This window comes from Grampus griseus (genome assembly GCF_964374135.1).
Source record: "Grampus griseus genome assembly, chromosome: 4".
NCBI lineage: Eukaryota > Metazoa > Chordata > Mammalia > Artiodactyla > Delphinidae > Grampus > Grampus griseus.
Genome location: NC_138997.1, coordinates 96,756,824 through 96,779,185, shown reverse-complemented (window position 1 = coordinate 96,779,185; position 22,362 = coordinate 96,756,824). Strand labels below are relative to the sequence as shown.

The 22,362-nt window shown below is 38.9% G+C and overlaps 1 protein-coding gene across 2 annotated transcripts in view; it reads right to left on the bottom strand.

Moving 5' to 3' along the window:
- Positions 1-22,362, bottom strand: part of KCNIP4 (potassium voltage-gated channel interacting protein 4) — a gene marked incomplete at its 5' end in the record, with an annotated part of 525,330 nt that overhangs the window by 114,807 nt on the left and 388,161 nt on the right. Inside the window, one exon of one of the 2 annotated variants that reach the window (XM_082653962.1) lies at positions 18,131-18,236. The exons of the other annotated variant lie outside the window; for it this stretch is intronic. Coding sequence (XP_082510088.1) covers positions 18,131-18,236 — 106 coding nt within the window. The remainder of the gene's footprint in view (positions 1-18,130; positions 18,237-22,362) is intronic. 2 annotated transcript variants of the gene reach the window in all.

Here is a 22,362-nt window from a genome sequence, read left to right as displayed (position 1 = left end):
AAGCCCTTTATAATTCGTACTTTATCCTATTTACTATTCATATATCAAATGGAAGATGAAAAGTACTTTGAAAATGGCCAGCTATTTTGAATGTCTTCTGTTAGAGGTGTTTGCTGGCAATGACATTGCAGTTTCCATTCCAGGAGAATTTGAACTGCTTTGCAATTTCGTGATTGAATCCAATCACTTATAAAATGTAACTGCTCAAAGGGAAATTGATGGAGCTATTTCTCACAACACTTATGAATGGATTGTCTCTACCTTATTTATAAACATAAGTAACTCTTCACATAAGCTTAGGTTTTAAAATATAATCGCCTTATTGGAATACTTGCTATTAGCATGAACCATATTATTACTGCAACCATTCATGAATAGCCCCTTATGATAGGAGCTATTATTTCATAGGTGGTAGGGTCTAACTGGCTTTTTGGTAAATGGGGGAAATAAAAATTATGTTGCCAGTCATTATACACAGAGAGAAAATCTACAACAGAAATGCTGAGGTTGGGGGAGAAGGAACAAGAAGTGTGATTGAACTTTCACTTAAAGGCAGACCAAAAAGATGAATATTTTAGTCAGGAAAGTCAACAACTGATACGGACCCTGATCAAAGAGAAAATTTTAAACATAGTGAAACATGGAGAGAGACGAAGAAAGCCCATAATAGTTCACGAAATTAAAAATGCCCTAACAAGAGTTTCTCTTGAAACTTGATAGACTTTCTCCTGTTTGCCCTAAAAGTCTAATAATAATAGCAAACCACTTTTTACAGCATTTGTTCTATGCAAGAACAAATACATTTACATACATTAACTCATAAACTCCCCATCAGCATACTCTGGGTTCTATATTCTGTTCTATAGATGAAGACACTGGCACAGAGAGATTCAATAACTTGCCCATGGTCACAAAGAAGAAAAGCCAGGGTATGAACTCTGGAAAGACTGGTTCCAGGGTTTATGTAATTAACTATTCTGCTGTTCTATCTCCCATAGAAAGTGAGGGAGGATGATGCCCTACTTATCTACAAATGACACGCCCAACCAAGAATCAGCAAGTTAGTAGCAAAAGGGCTTTAAGCAGAAGATAGAGTTAGAATTGAAAGTGGCCTTTAATCCAGCCCCTTAACTTTATAAATGCACATTTAAATACACAGTCTTACATTTAGTGGTTGTAAATCGAAAGCTATTGGGCACATCAGTGGCAGAACTGGGCCTTGATTCCTAGTGCAGCACTTTGCCAAATGCCTGTTGCAATGTCCTGTCACAATCAATAAGCAGACCCGTCCTCACTTCATTCATATTTTAATAAGCTTCTGACCCCACCTCAGGAGCAGGTGGGGATGCTGAAGGAGGGCCACCAACTAGAAGCAGTCCCTGAGTCACATAATAATACCTGACATCTGATGGCTGGCTCTTTGTAGTAAGCAAAGTTATTTTCCCTTTCGTTACTATAGCTAAACATCATGATTACTCTGTGTACAGGTAACGTCACCCAGTTTTTATAGATGAGGAAATCACTGTTGGAAGGAATGTTATACCTCAGCTATAGAGTCAGGACTTAAACCCAAGTTTACTGACTGTAAAGTCTATTAGTGACAGCTGATTACCTGAGAACAACAGAAGGGACATAAAGTTGAAAAGGAGCCTGAGCATATTACAGCAAATAATAACAATAAAAGAATCAGGGAGCAAATTCTCATCTTTAATAGTTAGGAAAAAAGCTGTCTTCATTTTATGCCATTTCAGAAGGTAGGCTGCAGGTGATACGTTTCTAAAAGATTCTTAATTAAACATGTTACATTTATAACATCTTACATGTTATATTAATTACATCTTACATAAACATGTTACATTTATAACATCTACTGTAAAGGAATAAACATTTGGAAATTTTATTTATGCAAAATATAATGCCCGATTCATAAGATGTTACTGTGTTGTATGTTGCTTTGGTAGAGGGTATATAAATGGGATTCGTTATCCTGGGAGTTAAAAACAATTTGCGTCAGTTTAGAGATAAATTTTTGGTGATATATTAGGGAAATGTGTTCAAGCTAATATCAGTGATGGCAGTAATATTCTGCCACAAAACAGTTATCCATCATGGCCATGTTTAAAACAGAGTACTAGGAAAACTGAGCAGTGATCTAGGTTTTGTTATGTTTCTCCCAGGTTTAAGCTAGTTTCTTAGTTCAGAGAAAGTTAGACTGTGTAGTCCAAATGTCAGCTGGACATTTATTGTGTGACTAGGATAAGTTAGTAAAACATTCCATGCCTGAGTGCTCCCATATGTTCAATGCCATAGAAATGAGCATAAGATTGTACCCAGTATTGTAGCATAGAGTGATTAAATAAGAAGATACATGTACCTGGCACATAGTAAATGCTCAATCACAGTGTTATTGTTACTATTTGTATTAGTATTAATTACAGTAACATCTGGGGTCACCTTTCACATGATAAAGCAGAATGGTGCCTGGAACTCCTCATTCTAGGAAATTATTCAGCAGCTCTAGATTTTTGTTTTTTGCTGGGTCTGTTTCTCAACTCTGACACTGGAAAATGAGTTTGACCTCTCCAAGCTTCCATTTAAAAATTTCTAACTAAGGATAAAATTTGTTTCAATCTCATAAAATTGTTTTGAGAGATTGCTTCAATTACTTACTGACATACAATATTGATATATTATATCAATCTATCAACTGATCAATATATTGATACAGTATTGATCAGTAAAGGACCACAATTATGATTACAAATAGTTATTGCATACTTCCTAGTGAGGCTTTGTTCTAGAACCTTCAGGAGTGAAGGTTCTGTTACTACACTTCTTGAGTGTGAATCCCTTTTCTGACTCTTGTTAACTGTATGACCTTGGGCATGGTGCTTAGTCAGTCTATGCCTCAGTTTCTTCATCCATGAAAGGGGCATAAAAATAGGACTCGACAAAGAACTGTCAAGAGGTTGAAATGAAATAATGTGTTAAAAGCGTGTAAAAATAGAGCCTGGCACGTAGTGTTTAAAGTATTATTATCATTTAGTTATTTAAAAGTCCTTCAGGGTGAGTGTTATTTTGCCCATTTTAGATGGCTAAATCAAGGTACAAGGCAGTTGAAAAAGGGTAATTCCATCAGTTGTCAAAGCCCTTGCCCTAAAAATTGCGCTCAGTTGTTTCTTTTTGCAGAGACTCAATGCTGACCAATTATTGTTCATGGGATCCACTGAAACCACAGCTCCCTTTGGAACCTTTTATACTCTTCTGTTTGCTGTTGACACGAGAATAAGGACCATTTTTTGGGAATGAAATTCGAGGCAATAGCGTAGCTTTATTGCCTGTCATTTCCTCCCACACACCTTATGATCTAATATCTGGGACAATTCTCTATTCTTTGAACAAAGCCTGCATTGTCAACTTAAATCCTTCTGCTTACACTATCTCCTCCACATGGATCTGCTTTTCTTCCTCATCAACCTCTCTCTTTTCTCCTTAAGGCTCATCTCAATGGGTTTCACGGTGGAGAGGCCTCCTGAAACTTCTATGCAGCATGTATACTGTCTGTTGTCCACTTTGATTGAGCTGTACATCATTGACCTCCTTGAATATTGAGAGACATGGGCTTGAGTCTCAGCTCTGCTGCTTCGTAGCTATGGAATTTGGGGTGAGTCACTTAAAATCTCAAATCCTCAGTCTCCTCATCTGTAAAATGCAGATAATAACAGCACTAACAAAAACACTGAAGATTAAGTGGAATAATGTATGGATTTTGCAAAGCGTATGGTGTGTGATAAAAATCCACATGCGTGCTTTCTGCTATGATGATGATGACGTTGCCATTGACCCCTCTAACATCTGCTCATCTAAAGCATTAACTAAATTTTACAGTGCCATTGAGATGAATTAAATGTGATTTATATTACCTTCAGGAGCACTCACTGGACAATATATCTACCTCCAAGCATATTCAGAGAACACTACAAGGTAATAGTTGGAACTGTTGTTCTACCCAAAGTCTCAAATGAGAGTGTTTTGCAAAGAGGTGAATAAGGTTTCCCCTGTCAGTACATCTCCAGAACTTGTTTTTCTGCTTTTTGTTTTTTTTTCTGAAAGCTTGCAAGCAAAGAGAGGTCAGTGTTTCTGTAAAACAAACTTTGCCCATCACACTTGCTGCTCTATATCCCCTGGCAAGAAGGCAATTTGAAACTAAGAAAGTTAAGCTTTAACCTTGCAATCTAAGCAGATAACATAGCCATGGTCTATATTTTATAGACCTGGTGGAGTGTAAAATTGAGTCCACTTGAAGTGTTAGGCTCCCATTTTAGTGTCTTAAAGAAACCAGCAGAAGCCAACATTGCCTGGACTCATGTTTAGCCCAAATATTACTTCTGGGTCAATGCAAATGGAAAATAGGTATTTATGACTCCTATTAAAAACTGCATGAGGGACCGATCATGAAATCATTCATTAAAAAAGACAAAAAGAGAAGATTTTTGTTTATCTAAACTTTTATGTAGCTTCTTATAAGTAGTCATCACTCTATCTCTTCTGTTCCAAATTAACAGTAAGGAAAATAGTGGAAAAATCAAGTGGGAAGCAAAAGATTTCATCATATAGGTAACTTGACAAAAATACATCAATCAACAATAAAGCTTTATTCAAGCATGGCTTTTGTTCTTCAGACACTTTAAGCCAATGTGTCTAAAATAAACCTATCGTCATCTTTTCTTAACCCACTTTCATGATCTTCTCTGTTTCTTATCTTGCCTACTGTCACCATTATTCTTTTGGCAGAACTGTGTTGTCCTTTTCCTATTTTTCACTTCATACCACCAACTGTTTCCCAGTGTTTGCAGTTACACTTTCACCGTGTGTTTCAAATCCATCCTTTCCCTCCTACCACTGTTCCTTTATATGTAGGACTTTTTCCTCTCCTGTAGGTCTAGTGGTGAAGACCTCAAGCTCTGGCATCACTCTGTCCAAGGTCAAATCCTTGCTTTGACACTTGGTAATTGTGAGATCTTGGGTTAGTGATTTAATTTCTTTGTTTAGTTCCCTTATCTAAGTGGGGATTATAATTGTGCTTTCCTCATAAGTTTGTAGGACATACTTACAATATTTGTTCAGGCTTAGAATCGTGCTGTGCCCAGTAAGAGTTAGCTGTTTATGTTATTTCTTGCATATGATTTTTAAGCAGTTTTCCAACTGATCTTCCTGTTTTCTTTTTTCTCTTCCCTCAACAATTTACCTGTTTTCTGATTTATTTTTGTGTCATTTTCTCACTCCAAGGTTTGGTTGGCTCCTTGATTCAGAAACTAATACCCAACTAGCTCTTGGTGACAGTTTTGAGAACTTGTCTCTGTCTTGTCTTCAAATGATGCTTATCCTTTGCTACTCTTTTCTCTGATTTCAAGTTCACCAGCAACCCTTCTAAAGTTGGATTTGTGTCCAGCTCCTTTGACTATTGGCTGGCTTTAGCCATCTTACAACCTTTTCCAGGCAAAGAATCATGCCCCATCATGATCTAGCAATCCCACTTCCGGGTGTATATCCAAAGGAAATGAAAACAGGATCTCAAAGGGATACTAGCACTCCCATGTTCAATGCAGCACTATTCACAATAGCCAACACATGGAAACAGCTTAAGGGTCCATCAATGGATGAATGGATAAAGAAGATGTGGTATCTATACTCAATGAAATATTCTTCGGCCCTGAGAGAAAAGGAAATCCTGCCATTTGTGACAATATGGATGGACTTTGAGGGCATTATGCCGAGTGAAATGAGCCAGGCAGAGACAAACACTGCGTGGTACCACTAACATATGGAATATTTGAAAAATTCAAACTCATAGAAACAGGAAAAAGATGGTTGCCAGGGTCTGGGGGTAGGGGAAATAGGGAGAGGTTGGTAAAAAGGTACAAACTTTCAGCTATAAGCTGAATAAGGTCTGAGGATCTAATGTAAAACATGTTGATTATGGTTGATAACACTGTATTGTATAATTGAAATTTTCTGAGAAAGTAAAACTTATTCTCACCGAAAAGAAGATAAATGTGTAAGGTGATGGATGTGCTGATTAATTAAATGGAGGGAACCCTCTCACAACATATGTGAATATCAAATCACTACGATGTACACTTTAAATATCTTGCAGTTTTAGATGTTCAATTATAACTCAACCAAGCTGACATTAAAAAAAAATAAATAAAAATCTTGGCTGACTCAACATTTCCTCCCTTTACTGCAGAGTGAAGTCCAGCCTTGGGTTGGCTGTAAGGAACTTCAAACTCTGGTCCCAGCTCACCTTTTCTGGCTGCCTCTCTTCCCTATTTCTCATTCCTCTGACTATCTTACCCTTGATCTTTTCAATACTAGAATTTTCCTCTTGCTTTTTCTCCCTCCAGTGAAATAGTTCTTCTCCAAAGAGCCCTGCTGAAATACCACCTCTTTGTGAAATGCACCTGGGGGAGATTCAGTCCTATCTCTGTGTGTGTAGCCGTCACGATCATCACAGGTAGTGGCAGATTAACAGTATTAACAGCCAGCATTTATTTTGACCACTTAACTAGCCAGTCACTGTTGTAAACACTTCATGTGCTCATTTAATCTTTTGATCAAATGTGTAATATTTACTATTATTACCTCCACCTTGAAGATGGGAATATGAAACTCAGAAAGGGTAAGCAACTTACTTAAGATTTCTATAGCGAGTCAGTCATGGAACCAAGATTTTAACCAAATAAGTTGGTCCCAGTGGTATCACTCTTAACTTCTTGACTCTAATACCTCCCTAGTATTGCCTCTCACAGCATTTTAATTGTATTCATTGCATCTGAATGATTTTTATACATGTTTGTTTATTTCCGTATAATGTCAGCCTTCAGAAAGGGATTTAGAGTGTTCCCCTGTTCCTGGCACTATTACTTTTCAAATAGTTAGTGCTCCATAAATGTCTGTCACATCGAAATGAAATTTACTAAACCTGACTACAGGAAACAGCTGCCCTGGGACTCCCGCCTCCAGCTTTCCTGTACTAAGACTCATTCATGATTTAATGAAGACTCCCAGTTGATAAATGATGGACCAGAAAAAAGAATGCAGGGACTTCCCTGGTAGCACAGTGGTTAAGAATCTGCCTGCCAATGCAGGGGACACGGGTTCGATCCCTGGTCTGGGAAGATCCCACATCTGCAGAGCAACTAAGCCCCTGCACCACAACTACTGAGCCTGTGCTCTAGAGCCCACGAGTCACAACTACTGGGCCCACGTGTCACAACTACTGAAGCCCATGCGCCTAGAGCCTGTGCTCTGCAACAAGAGAAGCCACAGCAATGAGAAGCCCGCGCACTGCAACAAAGAGTAGCCCCCGCTCACCGCAACTAGAGAAATCCCGTGCACAGCATCGAAGACCCAATGCAGCCAAAAAAAATAAATAATATAATAAAAATAAAAATGAAAGAAAAAAAGAATGCATACCTTTCTATTTGTCACTAAATACCTATGTAACTTTGGACAAGCCACTTAATCTCTCCAGTTTTTAGTTTGTTAAATGGAGACTTTAACTCCTAGGATCTTTCATTCTCCCAGGAGAATGTGAATGAAATGTGAGGATGAAATGAGACACTCAAGAGGAAGAATTCTAAGACTTGTAAAAGACCACGCAAAAGGAAGGGACAAACATTCTAATTACTATAAGTAAATGATGGTGCCAATTAATATTGAATCTGGGTTAAATGGAGTTTTTAACTTTTCCCACTTCCTGCTTCTCACGGGTAATGAAGTACCACGAAAGGAGGAAATTTCGTGCTAGCTTTGAGACATCCACCATTTGTCACAGGTAGAAGTAAGAAATGTCATCTCACTGGCTCCCGCAGTGCAAGATATGGAAGGAGACTTGAAACACAACCTGTGCTTCTCATTTGTACATGGTGAGACTGAGGTCCAGAGAGGGGAAACAACTCATTCAGGAGGTTACCACATCTTTTTGGACAATATGGGCTGCATGAGGGTGCCCTATGTAGAGTAGATAATTGGAAAAAAAGACTGTCTTGGTTTTTTGTTTTCTTTTTTTTTCCCCCTAAAACTGACCAAAACAATGAACATAACTAGAGATCTGGTAAAGTACAGATCTTTACCACTGGAGCTCCATTTCTGGAGTTAACCCCTCTCTCTTCCACCACACCCTTTACTGATGATGTGATTCAAGTGAGTTAATTAACCTCTCATCCCTCAGTTTCCTAGTCTGTAAAACTGAAATAGTGAAGTGTCCATCTTAAAGGAGTAATTTGAGGATATAATGAGTTAAACTGTGCAAAACTCTTAGAACTGTACCAACCACAGAGTAAGTGCTAGATGCTTGATAACTAAATAAAAACATCTGAGAATTTGAAAATAGCATTTTTGGAACTCATACATATGATGAAATTGAGGGACCATGCTTTCTACTTGCAAATTATGTTTATAAACCTTCACAGTTTATGCTTCTGTTCCTCCAAAGATTTTCCTCACTACATGCCCAGGTCAGAGTTTTTAGCAAAGTCACCAAGGAGTTAGCATGAGATTAATTAATTTTCAGAAGGTTAAACTTCTTTTCCTGGAGGTTACTGTTGTATTTTTAATTGGCAGGATGTTGTCAGTTCGTCACTTTTTTTTTTTTTTTGCGATACGTGGGCCTCTCCCGTTGCGGAGCACGGGCTCTGGACGCGCAGGCTCAGCGGCCATGGCTCACGGGCCCAGCCGCTCCGCGGCATATGGGATCTACCCGGATTGGGGTACGAACCCGTGTGTGCATCGGCAGGCGGACTCTCAACCACTGCGCCACCAGGGAAGCCCAGTTCGTCACTTTTTGAAAACAAATTCTCCAACAGTCAAATGCTGATGGTTTCTCTGCCAAAAAAGGCATCTAAAACTTTCCACGATCAATACGCTACCAGGAAAAACAAAACACGCTGAAATGTTATGCTGTATTTGTTACCAAAGATCTGAAGTCAAGTTAGGAAATTATGTTTTGCAATTACACAAGGCAAAAGCTGATGGTGGCTTATCAGTTATGAGTAGTCTGGCCTCACAATAACCTTGTCACATTTGCCCTCTTATGTCTGCTCAAACCAACAACAAAAACCCCTGGATGAAGTTTTAATTTAGTGATTCAATTCTTTTGATTGAATGTGGGCACTGAGATTGTATTGGGTAGAAGTTATTATGAAGTAAATTTAAATGAAAACGTGCATATAAATACACATATAGTCAAGTGTTCAATATTTTATCTTTTGCATTAGTTCCTGACTGTTACCTAGTAACCTTTTTATCACCATAATGTCCTTTGAATAAACAGGGAAATGATTACTTTAGAAAAAAGTAACTGAGGCACAGAGAGATAAAGTGAATGAGTTGGAATTATCCAATGAGGAGATACAACTACAGAACTGACATCATTTATTTTTCAAAGAAAAAGTATCTGTGCTCATGTAGAGTACAGTAGCTAGAGGTGTCTTTTTTTTTTTAACTTAAGTACAGTTGAGCTACAACATCATTTTAGTTTCAGGTGTACTATAGAGTGACTTGATATTTTTATAGATTACATTCCATATAAGTTATTATAAAATATTGGCTATATTCCCTGTGTTGTACATTGTATCTTTGTATATTATTTATTTTAAACCTAGAGTTTGTATCTTTTAATCCCCTTCCCCTATCGTGCCCTACCCCTCTCCCCATTGGTAACTACTAGTTTGTTCTCTACATCTGTGTCTGCTTCTGTTTTGTTGTATTTGTTCATTTGTTTTAATGTTTAGATTCCACATATAAGTGAAAACATACAGTATTTTTTTCTCTGTCTGACTTATTTCACTAAGCATGATATCCTCCAAGTCCATCCTTGTGTTGCAGATGGCAAAATTTCATTCTTTTTTTTAACGGCTGAATAATATTCCTTTATATACATATATGTATCTATATAACATTACATATATATTATATATTACATTTTCTTTATCCATTCCTCTGTTGATGGGCACTGAGGTTGCTTCCATGCCTTGGTTATTGTAAATGGTGCTGCTATGAACACTGGGGTGCATATATCTTTTCGAATTAGAGTTTTAATTTACTTTGGATATACACCCAGGAGTGGAATTGGTGGATCATATGGTAGTTCTATTTTTAGTTTTTCAAGCCATTCATGAAATAGCTAGTTATATTCATTAATTCTACAATTATCTACTCAATATCAACATACACCTATAAGCCAGTTGTCAGCCTCCAAGATGTCATGAAATTGGGAACAAATCTTACCAGAGGAGCAGTGTGACTCACTCTGAGAATTGCCACTGATTTTGTAGGTCCCCAACCCTAGCTTTCAAGATGTGGAATATCTGGAAAACATCTTCATGTGGCCTGTTGAGCCACCTTCAATCCTTCTACATTCTGCTGTGGGTCTGGGAGGCTGCCTCTATGAATAACGTTATCTGAACTCCCTGTCCTCTGGCTTCCCACTGGGCTCCCTCTTTGCTGGGGATTGGATTGATATTAGCTGCATTCCTCTTCCAAAGGCCAGAGTCCTCTTGCAAAGCCTCTCTGATAGTTAGAGCGATAGCTATGGCTTTCTTCATCTTCCAGTAACCATTGGTCTAAAAATGATAATGCTCACTCTTGCTAGCACTGGGTGCTTCAGCAGTCTCGCTGGGTCCAGAAACCCTGCCCACATCTTTGCAAATAGTCCCTTTATTAAACTCCCCTCCATTGCCCCATTTAAGTGGGCTTTGTGTTTTCTGCCTGGACTCTGACTGATACCAAACCATAGAATTTCAGTGTTGGAAAGTACTGGACTAGGAGACAAGCTTCTCTTCCTGATTTTTTTTTTCTTTTTCTTTTCTTTTTTTTTTTTTGATACGCGGGCCTCTCACTGCTGCGGCCTCTCCCGTTGCGGAGCACAGGCTCCGGACGCGCAGGCTCAACGGCCATGGCTCACGGACCCAGTCGCTCCGCGGCATGTGGGATCTTCCCTGACCGGGGCACGAACCCGTGTCCCCTGCATCGGCAGACGGACCCTCAACCACTGCACCACCAGGGAAGCCCCTCTTCCTGATTTTTTAAATAGCTCAGTGATTTTAAGCAAATTGGTTCCCTTATCTAGATCTCAGTTTCCTCACATATAAAATAAGCTATATTATCATACTAATAGGCTATTATTATAAAAATAGGCTATGTTACTTACAATGTTTAAAGTATGATGAACATATCCTTAGACAGTATCTGGTCCAATGGACCCTCCCATGTGCCAATCCCATGAAACTGCCCTTCACTCCCTCCTTGAATTTTTCCATTAAGGCTTCATCCACTGATGTGACTGTCTCATGCACTTATTCAATAAGTATATCTGTACCACTGGACTAAGGGGCTTTTGGGTTTTATTCCAACTTCTCAGTTGTGTGATTCTGCACAAATCATTACCATCTTTTCACACCACGTTGTCTCAGCTGTGAAATGGGGACGTAAGGCCTAGCTTTCTGGAGGCAGAGGGCCAGACCTAATGCTTTCCCCTGTTTCTTAACAATTTTAAGATTTGCGATTTATATAACGAAAAAGAGCTACAATTATATGCCTAAAGGGGCTTCCTCAATCAATATCAGAGCTCAGTCTGATAAAGTGATGAAGACAGCAGGCTCTGGAGTTGGAGTCCCAGTTCTGTCAATACGAAAAGTTGTTTCACTTCTCTGTGCCTCAGTTTTCTCAGCCATTGTATGGGGAAAATAGTACATCTGCCTCAGAAGGTGGCTGGGAGTATCAACTGAGTTAATACTTGTCATATATGCATACTCATGACATTTCATTTACTAAGTACTTTGCATGAATCAACTTTTTAATCCCCACAGAAACCCATTTTTCTGATGATCACAATGGTCTTTTTCTGTACCGTGAATAAACTATGCGACTTTTCTCCTTAGAACCTTTGCAGTTGCTGTTACCTCTTCCTTGGACCTCTCCAGACCCTCTCATGACCAGCCCCCTCTGGCTTTAGGGTCTCAAATGTCACCTCATCAATGAAGCAAAGTATCTCCTCTACCTGCATTCGGTTTCCATTATATTACCATAGGTTTACTGCCTTCATAATACTCATCAATTCCTGAGATTATCTTGGTTTTCATGTTTATCATCTCTCTTCCCATATAAGCTCCATGAAGGCAGTGAACTGATACATCCTATTTCCCACTATAAATCCAGTGCCTAGAATCGTGCCTGCCACATATAGTCCCTCAAAAATATTGTGGGATGAATGAGTCAATAAGGGAGCTAGGGTGCAGAGGATTTAAGTAAATAATTGCAGGCATTTTGTCTAGTAGGAAGCACAATAGGAATTCAAATGTATGAATGACACTAAACCCAGGCTGCCACCATTTGCCTTTTTCAGTAGTTCTTGGAGGAGGTAATAAGGATTTGCTTGACAGTCCTAGGACAAGAGATAGGAAGGGGAAGTTAATTTAAAAGATATTTCAGGGAGAAACTGACCAGAGTTTAGTGACCCGTAAGATGGTGGGGGGCTGGCAGAAAGCAGAGGAACGATGGATGAATCTAACTTCAGCAACTGGGCGGCTAGTGATGCCAATGAATAAATGATGGTGATCAGGCCATCACATCTGGTGGAGGGTCTTGTCTGCGTCCTGGCTTGGGTGTTCAAAGAGCAGTGGGCAACTGGCCAGCTCAGGGGACAGGGGCAAAAATCTTAAACAGCTAATCCTTAACTCGTGGTCCAGGTGTCACCAGCCTCAGCTCTTATTCATTTCTCACTCTTGGTTGGGAGTTATTTGAGTCAGGGAGAAGACATTCTAAGTTCTAAATGAACTCTCACTAGATCACATCTATCACTTCTGATCAACGACTAGCCAGGCTGCCCCACGGCAGGCCATTGCATGCACCTGTCACCTCCTTCCTAAAGCCTTGTTTGTTGTTCCCCAATATCTTTCCAAGGCAGTTGGACTTTTGTATTTGTCTGACAGTCTCCTCAAACATCAAAGTCAAGATGTGTGCTCTAACGTAAGAAGATCAGGGTTTATGATTTTTACCTTTTGTTAAAAGTGAGCAATACATTTGATTTTCAGAAATATGTAATAATGTCTATTGTTTTTCATGCAGAAAATCTTTGTCATATGCTACTTCTTTTAATGCTTTCATTTGAGGCACAAGAAGCAGAGCTAATATTTCAAGTCTGCATTTAATAAATGGCTAAAACATACATACAGATTCCAAATATTGAGGATATTAAAAACACTCAAGAAGTAATAATGTGTGATGTGTTTAAATATTTGAAATACCAACTCAAAAAACAATTTTCTAATATACATAGGGAAGCTGCATTCACTTAAATTAATTCTTTCATCCAATAATTTCAAATCTGGGAGAAAATAATCTAAAAGACATACATAATTATATACACAGAGATATTTATCTCAGTGCTATTTATATTATGGGGGAAAAAGAGAAAAAGGGAAAAAATCTAAATATTCAAAAGCCAGGGAATGCGGTCAAATACAACATATTGTAACTATACAATGGAATATTATGTTTGCCATTAAAATATTTACATTTTAATAACAAGGTTAATACTTATGAAGGTATGCAATGTAAGAAAAGGATAAATATTTGGTATGGATGGGATCATTAATGCACACACGGATGAAAAAAAGATGTTACTTATTATCTGTAGTTACTTCAAAGTACAGGAGCATAGTAGGATTGTGTGTTGTGTGGTGTGAGTGTGTTATGTGCTGTGTGTTGTACTTTCCAAATTACTGCCATGAACATGAGTGACTTTATTAAAAAATATATATTTTTTTACTTTTTATTTTATATTGGAGTATAGTTGATTAACACTGTTGTGTTAGTTTCAGGCATACAGCAAAGTGATTCAGTCATACATATACATGTATCTATTCTTTTTCAGGTTCTTTTCCCATTTAGGTTATTACAGAATATTGAGCAGAATTCCCTGGGCTATACAGTAGGTGCTTGTTGGTTATCTATTTTAAATACAGCCATGTGTACATGTCAGTCCCAAACTCCCAATATAACCCTCCCTCCACCCTTCCCCCCGGTAACCAAAAGTTCATTCTCTAAGTTTGTGAGTCTGTTTCTATTTTGTATATAAGATATGGAAGCAACCTAAATGTCCATCGACAGATGAATGGATAAAGAAGATGTGGTACATATATACAACGGAATATTACTCAGCCATTAAAAAGAATGAAATCATGCCATGAGTGACTTTTATAAAAAAAATGATTCACCCTCTCAACTCCAGAGGAGAAGGAGGCAGAACCCTGGCCCTGGGAAAAAGAAGCAGACCAGACGATTCTCCCAAGGGCAGGACAAGGACCACTATCGTTGGAAGTTAAAGGAAGGCTGCTTTGGGCTCAGCATGAGGAAGATTGCTCTGTAAAGCTGGCAATCACCAAATGGTTATTTTCTTAAAGAAGCAGGCCTGCTCCCTAGTAATGAGAGAGGAAGTCTTTCGGGGAACCAGACGTGAGGGAAGGCTCCCTTCAAACTTTTGGGTTCTCTGGTTTAGGGAATCCAAGTGCTCTATAACTCAGCAGAAGTTTGCTTTTTCTCTACAGAAAAGATTTTTTTTTCTTTTGTTATTTGTATAATATTGATAAATCTCACATTCCTGCCAAGAGGAATGAAAAACCCTGTCATTTCTGCCTTCCTGAAAAAAGAAAATGGAATTTAGAATGAGTATTGGCCTCTTATTAAACTAAATTTCAGCTCTCTAGCTTTGAAGCTGCATAGGATCTCGTGGAGAATATTTCTGCAGCCCCTGTGCAGGTGATTCAAGCCTGGAACTCACCCAGTCAAGCCAAACCTCACTGGAGGGCTCTCTGTGGTCCCACATGGAGATGTTTGGTCCCCATGCTTTTTCTCCTGGGGGCCTAGGGTCCTGTCTCCAACCACCTGCCTCCTGCTTCATGTTTTCACATCAGCTTTTCAGTCCTGTGCCCAACTGCTTAGGGCCTGGAACATGGTTAGGGATCTAATTTAAAAAAAAAAAAAAAAGTTTCTAATATAGCAATGGAATTAATGTGGTCTCCTTTTCAAGTAATCTACTTCGACGTGCTGGGGTTTTCTTGCGATAGGTGGATAAGAGGGAAAGTGGTGGCTAGTGGCGGAGGGAGTTTTATATCTGTGGACCTTTGGGGGGGTCCACAAATCTTAGGCCACATCTAGTGTGGGTTCAAGAGCAGCCAGTTTTGTGAAATCCCATTTTTATAAAAATATTAGCTTTTAGGTCAGTCTCCTAATTTTTTAGTATCTTCTGTTATTTTCTTTTCCTTTCAAGAAATGTCCTGACTTTTTCCTCACACTTAGTTGAAAATTGCATTGCCATCCTCTGTGAACACTTATTTAGACGTGTGGCTTTCCACAGTACTGATTCAGGAAGAATGCTAGCAAGGCACAACGATTCTGTTCTTCCCTAAGTGAGCAGAGAGATCCATCTGAAAGTTACATGTTACTTGTCTACTTTGTACAGATGACTCTGGTTTTGGTAAATATCTGATAAATTGGCAATTTTTATTTCAACTTGAAAGGGGAAAAGCAATGGCTCTAATAAGCAACATTCACTGACGAACAGTAGCAATAAAAATGTCTACAGCTTCAATACCGTGTAGAATTAAGGTTCTGGCATCTTTCTGAATTGTGGCCTTCCAGGCTGATGGCCTGTTATGTTTTGTTTGTGAGATAGTGTGTGTGTATGTGCAATGAAGGAAAAAAATCAAAGCAATGTAGCTTAACTATGTATTTTCTTGTCCATAGGATTATTACTGATAAAAATAATTTTGTCCTGCCCTCTTTCCCCACAGAAGGTTCTAGTAGGACAAAGCTTTTTAAAGGCTGTTGTACTTACTTCCCTATCTCCCAGCACAGGAACAGGAACTGTTATATAACGTATATAATAAATATACGTTGAATGAATAAGTGAATTAATAAAATATTATTATGATATATTAACTTTGGTCAGTGCCACTGAAATAAATTACTATGCTACTCTGGGACTTTTGACAGGACATACTGGGTTCTCTGAGGTACGTTCCATATTTTCTCTATCTGTGTTGTCGAGACTAGTGGAATTTTAGAGCGTTCACATATTTTAATCACTCATTGAGTTCATCAGTTCCTACAAAATGATGTAGCAGAAAAGAAAGAGAGTAGGGGAAGATATGGGTTGTAGCCCTACACCTGGAATAGCTCACCTAGCTTGTTAATGTTTGTTACCTCACTGGCAAAGAACGCTACCTTTTCTATCTGATTTTAACACGTTTGATGCTAGAAAAAAATTGTGCATGAAAGAATGTAAAAATAGGATACTTGTAAATGTTCACTATAAATTGCGTAAGATATCTTTACAAAATAGAGGGTGTCCCTTTACATATCCTCTATATTCTACTGCTTAAGAATGCCACAAAACTGGAGAAAAAGAGGATGAAGAGGTGATGATTAGTCTGACGTATCAATTTGGCTAGGCTATAGTACCCAGTTCTTTAATCAAATACTAATCTAACTGTTGCTCTGAAGGTATTCTGTAGACCTGGTTACCATCTGTAATCAGATGACTTTAAGAGATTACCCTGGATAATGTGCGTGGGCTTCATCCAATCAGTTGAAAGGCTTTAAGCAAAAAGTGGGTTTTCTTGAAAAGAGAATTCTCACTCAGGACTGCAGTATCAAATTTTGCCTGAGTTTCCAGCCTGTTAGGCCTATGAATTTTGGACATGGCAGCTCCCACAGTCATGTGAGCCAATTCCTTAAAATAAATCCCTTTATATATATATATGTTTGCCTGTGTATGTGTATGCACATGTGTAGGTGTATGTATATGTATACAGATGGTCCCGGACTTTGGATGGTTTGACTTACGATTTTTCAACTTTACAAATGGTGCAAAAGTGAAACGCATTCAGTAGAAGCTGTACTTCGAATTTTGGTCTTTTCCCTGGGCTGGTGATATGCAACCTGGTAGATCCTCTCTCATGATGCTGGGCAGCGGCAGCAACCCATAGCTCCCGGTTAGCCATTGCTCACGAGGGTAAACAACCGATATGCTTACGTCTATTGTGCACCCAGACAGCCATTCTGCTTTTCACTTTCAGTACTGTACTTAATAAATTACAAGAGATATTCAACACTTTATTATAAAATAAGCTTTGTGTTAGATGATTTTGCCCAACCGTAGGCTAATGGAAGTGTTCTGAGCACATTTGAGGTAAGCTAGTCTAAGCTACAATGTTCAGTACGTCAGGTGTATTAAATGCATTTCTGACTTAAAATATTTTCAACTTACGATGGGTTTATCAGGATGTAAGCTAAGAAAGACCTGCATGTATTGGTTTTGTTTTCCTAGAGACCCCTGATGATACAGGGAAAGAGTGGGCAGAGAAGAAAAGTCATATTTGGTAAATGTTTTCCACTTTATAGTAGTTTTTCAAACCTAGTAACATTTCTGATGTTTGGCAGTATCTAAATTACACAACAAATACGTGTATGTGAATCAGGAAATTTATGAGGCATTGCAGTTTAAAGTGCACAGCTGCTCTGCTAACAATTTAGGCAATGGGAATCCCTAGAGTTATCTGAGCCGCGTCCCTACACCTCAGATCATACTCCAATAAAGATGTTAAAAAAAAAAAAATCACATGGTGGATAAGTGTGCAGACAATAGAACACAGCTGCCAGGAATCAAATATTAGCTACATATCGAACAAATTAGGTGATCTTGGGCTATTTGCTTCATCTCTCTGGTATTAAATTTTTGATCTGTAAAATTAAAATGATAATACCTACCCTCTAAAATAAAAAACAAAACAAAACAAAAAAAAACAAAAAAACCAAAAATTTCAAAATGTTTTGAAGCCCAGACTCCTGTCACTAGCACTGTGCTGTCAGTCTGCCGAATGGGAAGTGCCTCACAACTGCACAGAGGTTCCCCTGGGTATTTAGGTAAACACGGATATATTAATAGAGTTACTTTTGTGGAATATAATATATGGATTCTTTTTAGAAGCAGAGAACTGCAATGCATGCAGACCTAAACAAACAAAACAAGCGAAGTTTGGGGGAGAAAAACAAACAAACAAACTTGCTTTGAACAGCAGGAGACGACGTTTTGGCAGCTGAGCAGGGCAAGAGCTTCATGAGCCGCTCTTTAATGCTGCGCTTGGTGCTGTTCTGAGTGTAGAGGAAACCTAGAAGATACGGGATGGGTTCTGTTAATGCTGTCTGCAGAGAGAAACTCAGGCATGCTGCAGGGTGTGTCAGCAGACGCCGGGCAGGCAGGATCTGGGAGCAGCCATCCACTCAGGCAGAGGGTTGGGATCCCAGAAGGAAAAAATTAAATCCTTGTTTTCCCTTTGCTTTTCTCACTTTTTAGGTTTTCTTTATGTTGTATTAGATCACGATTACCCCATGAAAAAAGAATCATGCAAATATATCTTCTGAGTGGCAAAAATAAAATTTGCTGGCTTCTTTTGGTCTTAAATTGGGAATACAACAAATATCACTAAAAGAGTTAACTGGATTGAAATTTCAATATTGAAACCAGTATTAAGGGCCCACGTGACAATTTTGTGCATGCATTGCTCCCCATCTTTGATTCCAGAGGAGTGGGTGCTCTGCATAAATCATTCACATCGCAATCATCTGTTAGTACTTTTGCCTTCCCTGAAAGTGAGAAAATAGATGTCCTTCCTACACAGCTTCATTAGCATAAGCTGACGTGCCCAGAGATGGGACATCCTTCACATATTCACATGTGGACATTAATGGATGGGGCTCATTCAAACAGAGTGATTACAAAAGAAACAAGGTGTGTTCACAAAACGTTAACCCAGGAGTAGACGGAGCAGTATCTGTGACTTCAGATAGCTGGAGACGACTCAAGAAAAATCAGTAGTGACCCAGTGGGCAAGCTAGCAAGCGCTTGAAAAACTATTGGTGTCAGGAGTCACACTTGTTCAGCTCAGCCTCAACTTGCCCACTCTGAGTGACCAGAAGGCTGAATTTGCATGTTGCTATATATATTGCTTCCCTAAGTATAAAGCAACAGCAAAAAGACCAATTTAAATCAAGGTTAGACCATCTTTATAATATGAACTTGGCAAATGTATCTCTTGTTGCTTTTCTACTTTATAATTCCCATCTTGGAATTATAAAGAGTCCTGACTGCAAGGCTACTGATCTATTTCCCTTTGGAGCTCTTCATCCTACCATTGGTGTCCACTGGCTAAAAAACCTGATAGATCTCTTGTGTTGGGCTGACAGCAAACTAGCAGCTACGAAAATCACATCAGATCATTTACATACTTGAAAGCCCCCTAAAACCTTCATGAAAAAAATCCACACTTTCTAGCACGGACCCCAATCCCTGCATGATCTGGCCCTGTCTCACTCTTACAGCATTGTCCACCACCCTCCCTGTCTTAGACCATCAGCCACCGGCCACACCACCCTTCTCGCCTTTGTTGAAACTCACACAACAGGTCCCTCCTCTCCCCTTGACACATATGGTGTGAAATATCTTGCTTACTTGATATGCCAAGTGCTGGTTGAGAGTCTGGCACATGAGAAGAGATCAATAAATGTCTGACAAATGAGTGAACAGATTCACTTTCAATATCAAAAGAAGACCTGATTTCATCTCCTAGATTAGTATCTAAGGGAGCTTTTAAACTTGTGAAATAAGTCTGATTTACATAAAACAGAGTCTAGTTGGCTTCTTTGTATATTTCTAAGGAGACACGTCCATCTAAGTGTCCTCTCCTTTGTAAATGTGTCTGGAGCATGATGATTTTGCTTTAGTTTCTCAAGCAGGACATTCTGCTTTTTCCATTCATGTTCTTTCAAACCTCTGTACCACTGTATGTGCAGTCTGGTGGGTCCTTCACCACTTATCAACTTCTACCTGCTCGTGCAGCCTTCAAAACTCCATTCAAACACACTTGCCTTGATAAACTTTCCCTGTCGTGTTTGCAGCCTTCCCGAGAGAAGAAGGACCCTCCTCCCTCCTCTGCTCTATCTTCTCTATTGCCCCTGTATCATACCCCATTGCTCTGGGTATCGTCCCCTCTTGCTGATTGAGACCCTATCCTGACAAGGAGTTAGAGAGAGAAGGTTCTACCAGCCATCTGCAGTAGGAGAGAGACTAGTGTTACCTCCTACCCAGCTTCTTTGCTTCAGATTTGATTTCTTGTTGTCTAGTCCAACTCTACAAACGTGCCTGAAACTGGCATGCGGCAGACGCTCAAGAAATATTTGCTGGTTGCTTGATTTCCTCCTTTTCCCTTAAATTCTGAAATCTGCCAAGCTCACTCTCTGTGACAGCTTCCTGGACCCTCAGGCCTTTCTGCTTCCCAGGTACTTAAGTATTAACGTTACATTCCGCGTCCCCATCTCCAATTTGGTAATTAATGATGATCTTCCCTGGAGCATCTTCTGAACTGTACTTGGGGCTACAAATTTTACAGGTTGCTGTTTTCAGTCAGTAGTTAAAAGTCTTAGATTTTAGTAGTGACCTTGGGCAGATTATTAAACTTCTCAGGGTGTCTGTCTTTTCTTTATAAAACAAACGAAGCCTTTATACTAAAGATCTTGGTTGTCAAAACATATTTTTTAAATCCCTTTTAGGAATATATATATTTTTTTCTTTTGAAAATGAATAGCTGAGATTTGACATTTTTGTTTTTTGTGATTTTCTCTTCCCCTAAGAGAGAAGTGAGTAGGAATGAGAAACACATACATAAAGAAAAAAAAAAATTATCTTGCTGCCTTTGCATGGTTATAATTTATAGGAGGCCCTTTTCAACAATAATCTATTATCAGAATCAATAAAATATAATCTCCATGAAGGCCAGGCCAGGATATTTGTCCCTTTTTCAGCAGATTGCAATACAAACCACATTCATGGATATGCTTCTTGATGATCTTTGTAATACTGTAACAGTTGACCATTTCCTCATGCCTCTTCCCCTTAACTTCAACCTGGTTTTTCACCAATGACCTCACATTTCCTTCTCTTAGGAATATATTTAAATGTAAATTGTATACGGTGGTTTTTATTGTGTTTTCTTCTCAATGAGAGCTTTAGCTAAAAAGCTAAAGAGAGCTTTAGCTCTCCCTTCCTCTCCCTCCCCATCTTTCCTTCTCTGCTATCAGACCATTCTGCTCTTTTCCCCTTACAGTGTCTGAGTGTTCCAGCATGGTAATAAAACAGCCTAGGTAGATCCCAGTGCTATATGATTTGGGATAAGTATTTAATCTCTCTGAATCTCAGTTTCCTCATCAAGAAAATGGATTAGTAATAGTATCTACCTCATAATGTTGTTAGAATCTAATGAGATAATATATAAAGCATTTAGCACAGTGACTGTTCCTAACATACACTCAGTGAATGTTAGATATTAATTTTTTTCAGTCCTTCAGTGTACCCCTCAGGTCCTTTCCACATGCTATTATCTCTCTCTGAAATTTTGTTTTACTTCATTGTGGCCTAGTTAACTTCTGCTCTGTCATACTTGAGATTTCAGTTCAATAATCACTTTCTGAGGAAAACTTTACATGGCAGACCAAACTAGGTTATGAACAGCTTTACTCTATGCTCCTATAGTTTCCTGTGTTTCTCCTTTATAGCCTTATCACAAATATAATAAAAACAATTGATGATACAATTATGTATTTGACATGTCTTCCCTACTGCAATGTAAGATTGAAGATTTCTACCTCCAGCCTTTAGAGAATAAATAAATATTATTGGAAGTATTATCTCACCATAAGCAACCATATAACTGGCAAGTTACATGCGTACCTCAGAGACATTGCAGATTCTGTTTCAGGCCACTGCAATAAAGTGAATGCCACAATAAAATGAGTCACACACATTTTTTGTTTCCCAGTACCATCATCTGACAACCCAGTGTTGCCACAAACCTTCAATTTGTAAAAAAAAAAAAAAGCAATATCTGTGAAGTGCAATAAAATGAGGTATGCCTGTATATGAGGAAACTGTTTTTAAGCACTGAACAACAAGCAATGTAGAACAGTGGTACTGGAGAGAAAAACCCAAAAGGTGAGCTCCACAATGCCCAGCTCCCTCTGCCTGGGTGCATTTTCTTTCAAGAGTTCAGAGAGGTGGAGTGCATGCTCACTGTGCTGAGGTGGCAGAGACTGGAGTTTGCAGGGCAAGGTGCCGAAGAAGAGAGAACTGTTATGTGTGTCAGAGGGGAGGAGCTGTGTGAAAATTAAATGAATGTGGGCCACTGTGATAGGTAATTGTATGTGTCAACATAACTGGGCTAAAGGTTGTCCAGATAGCTGGCA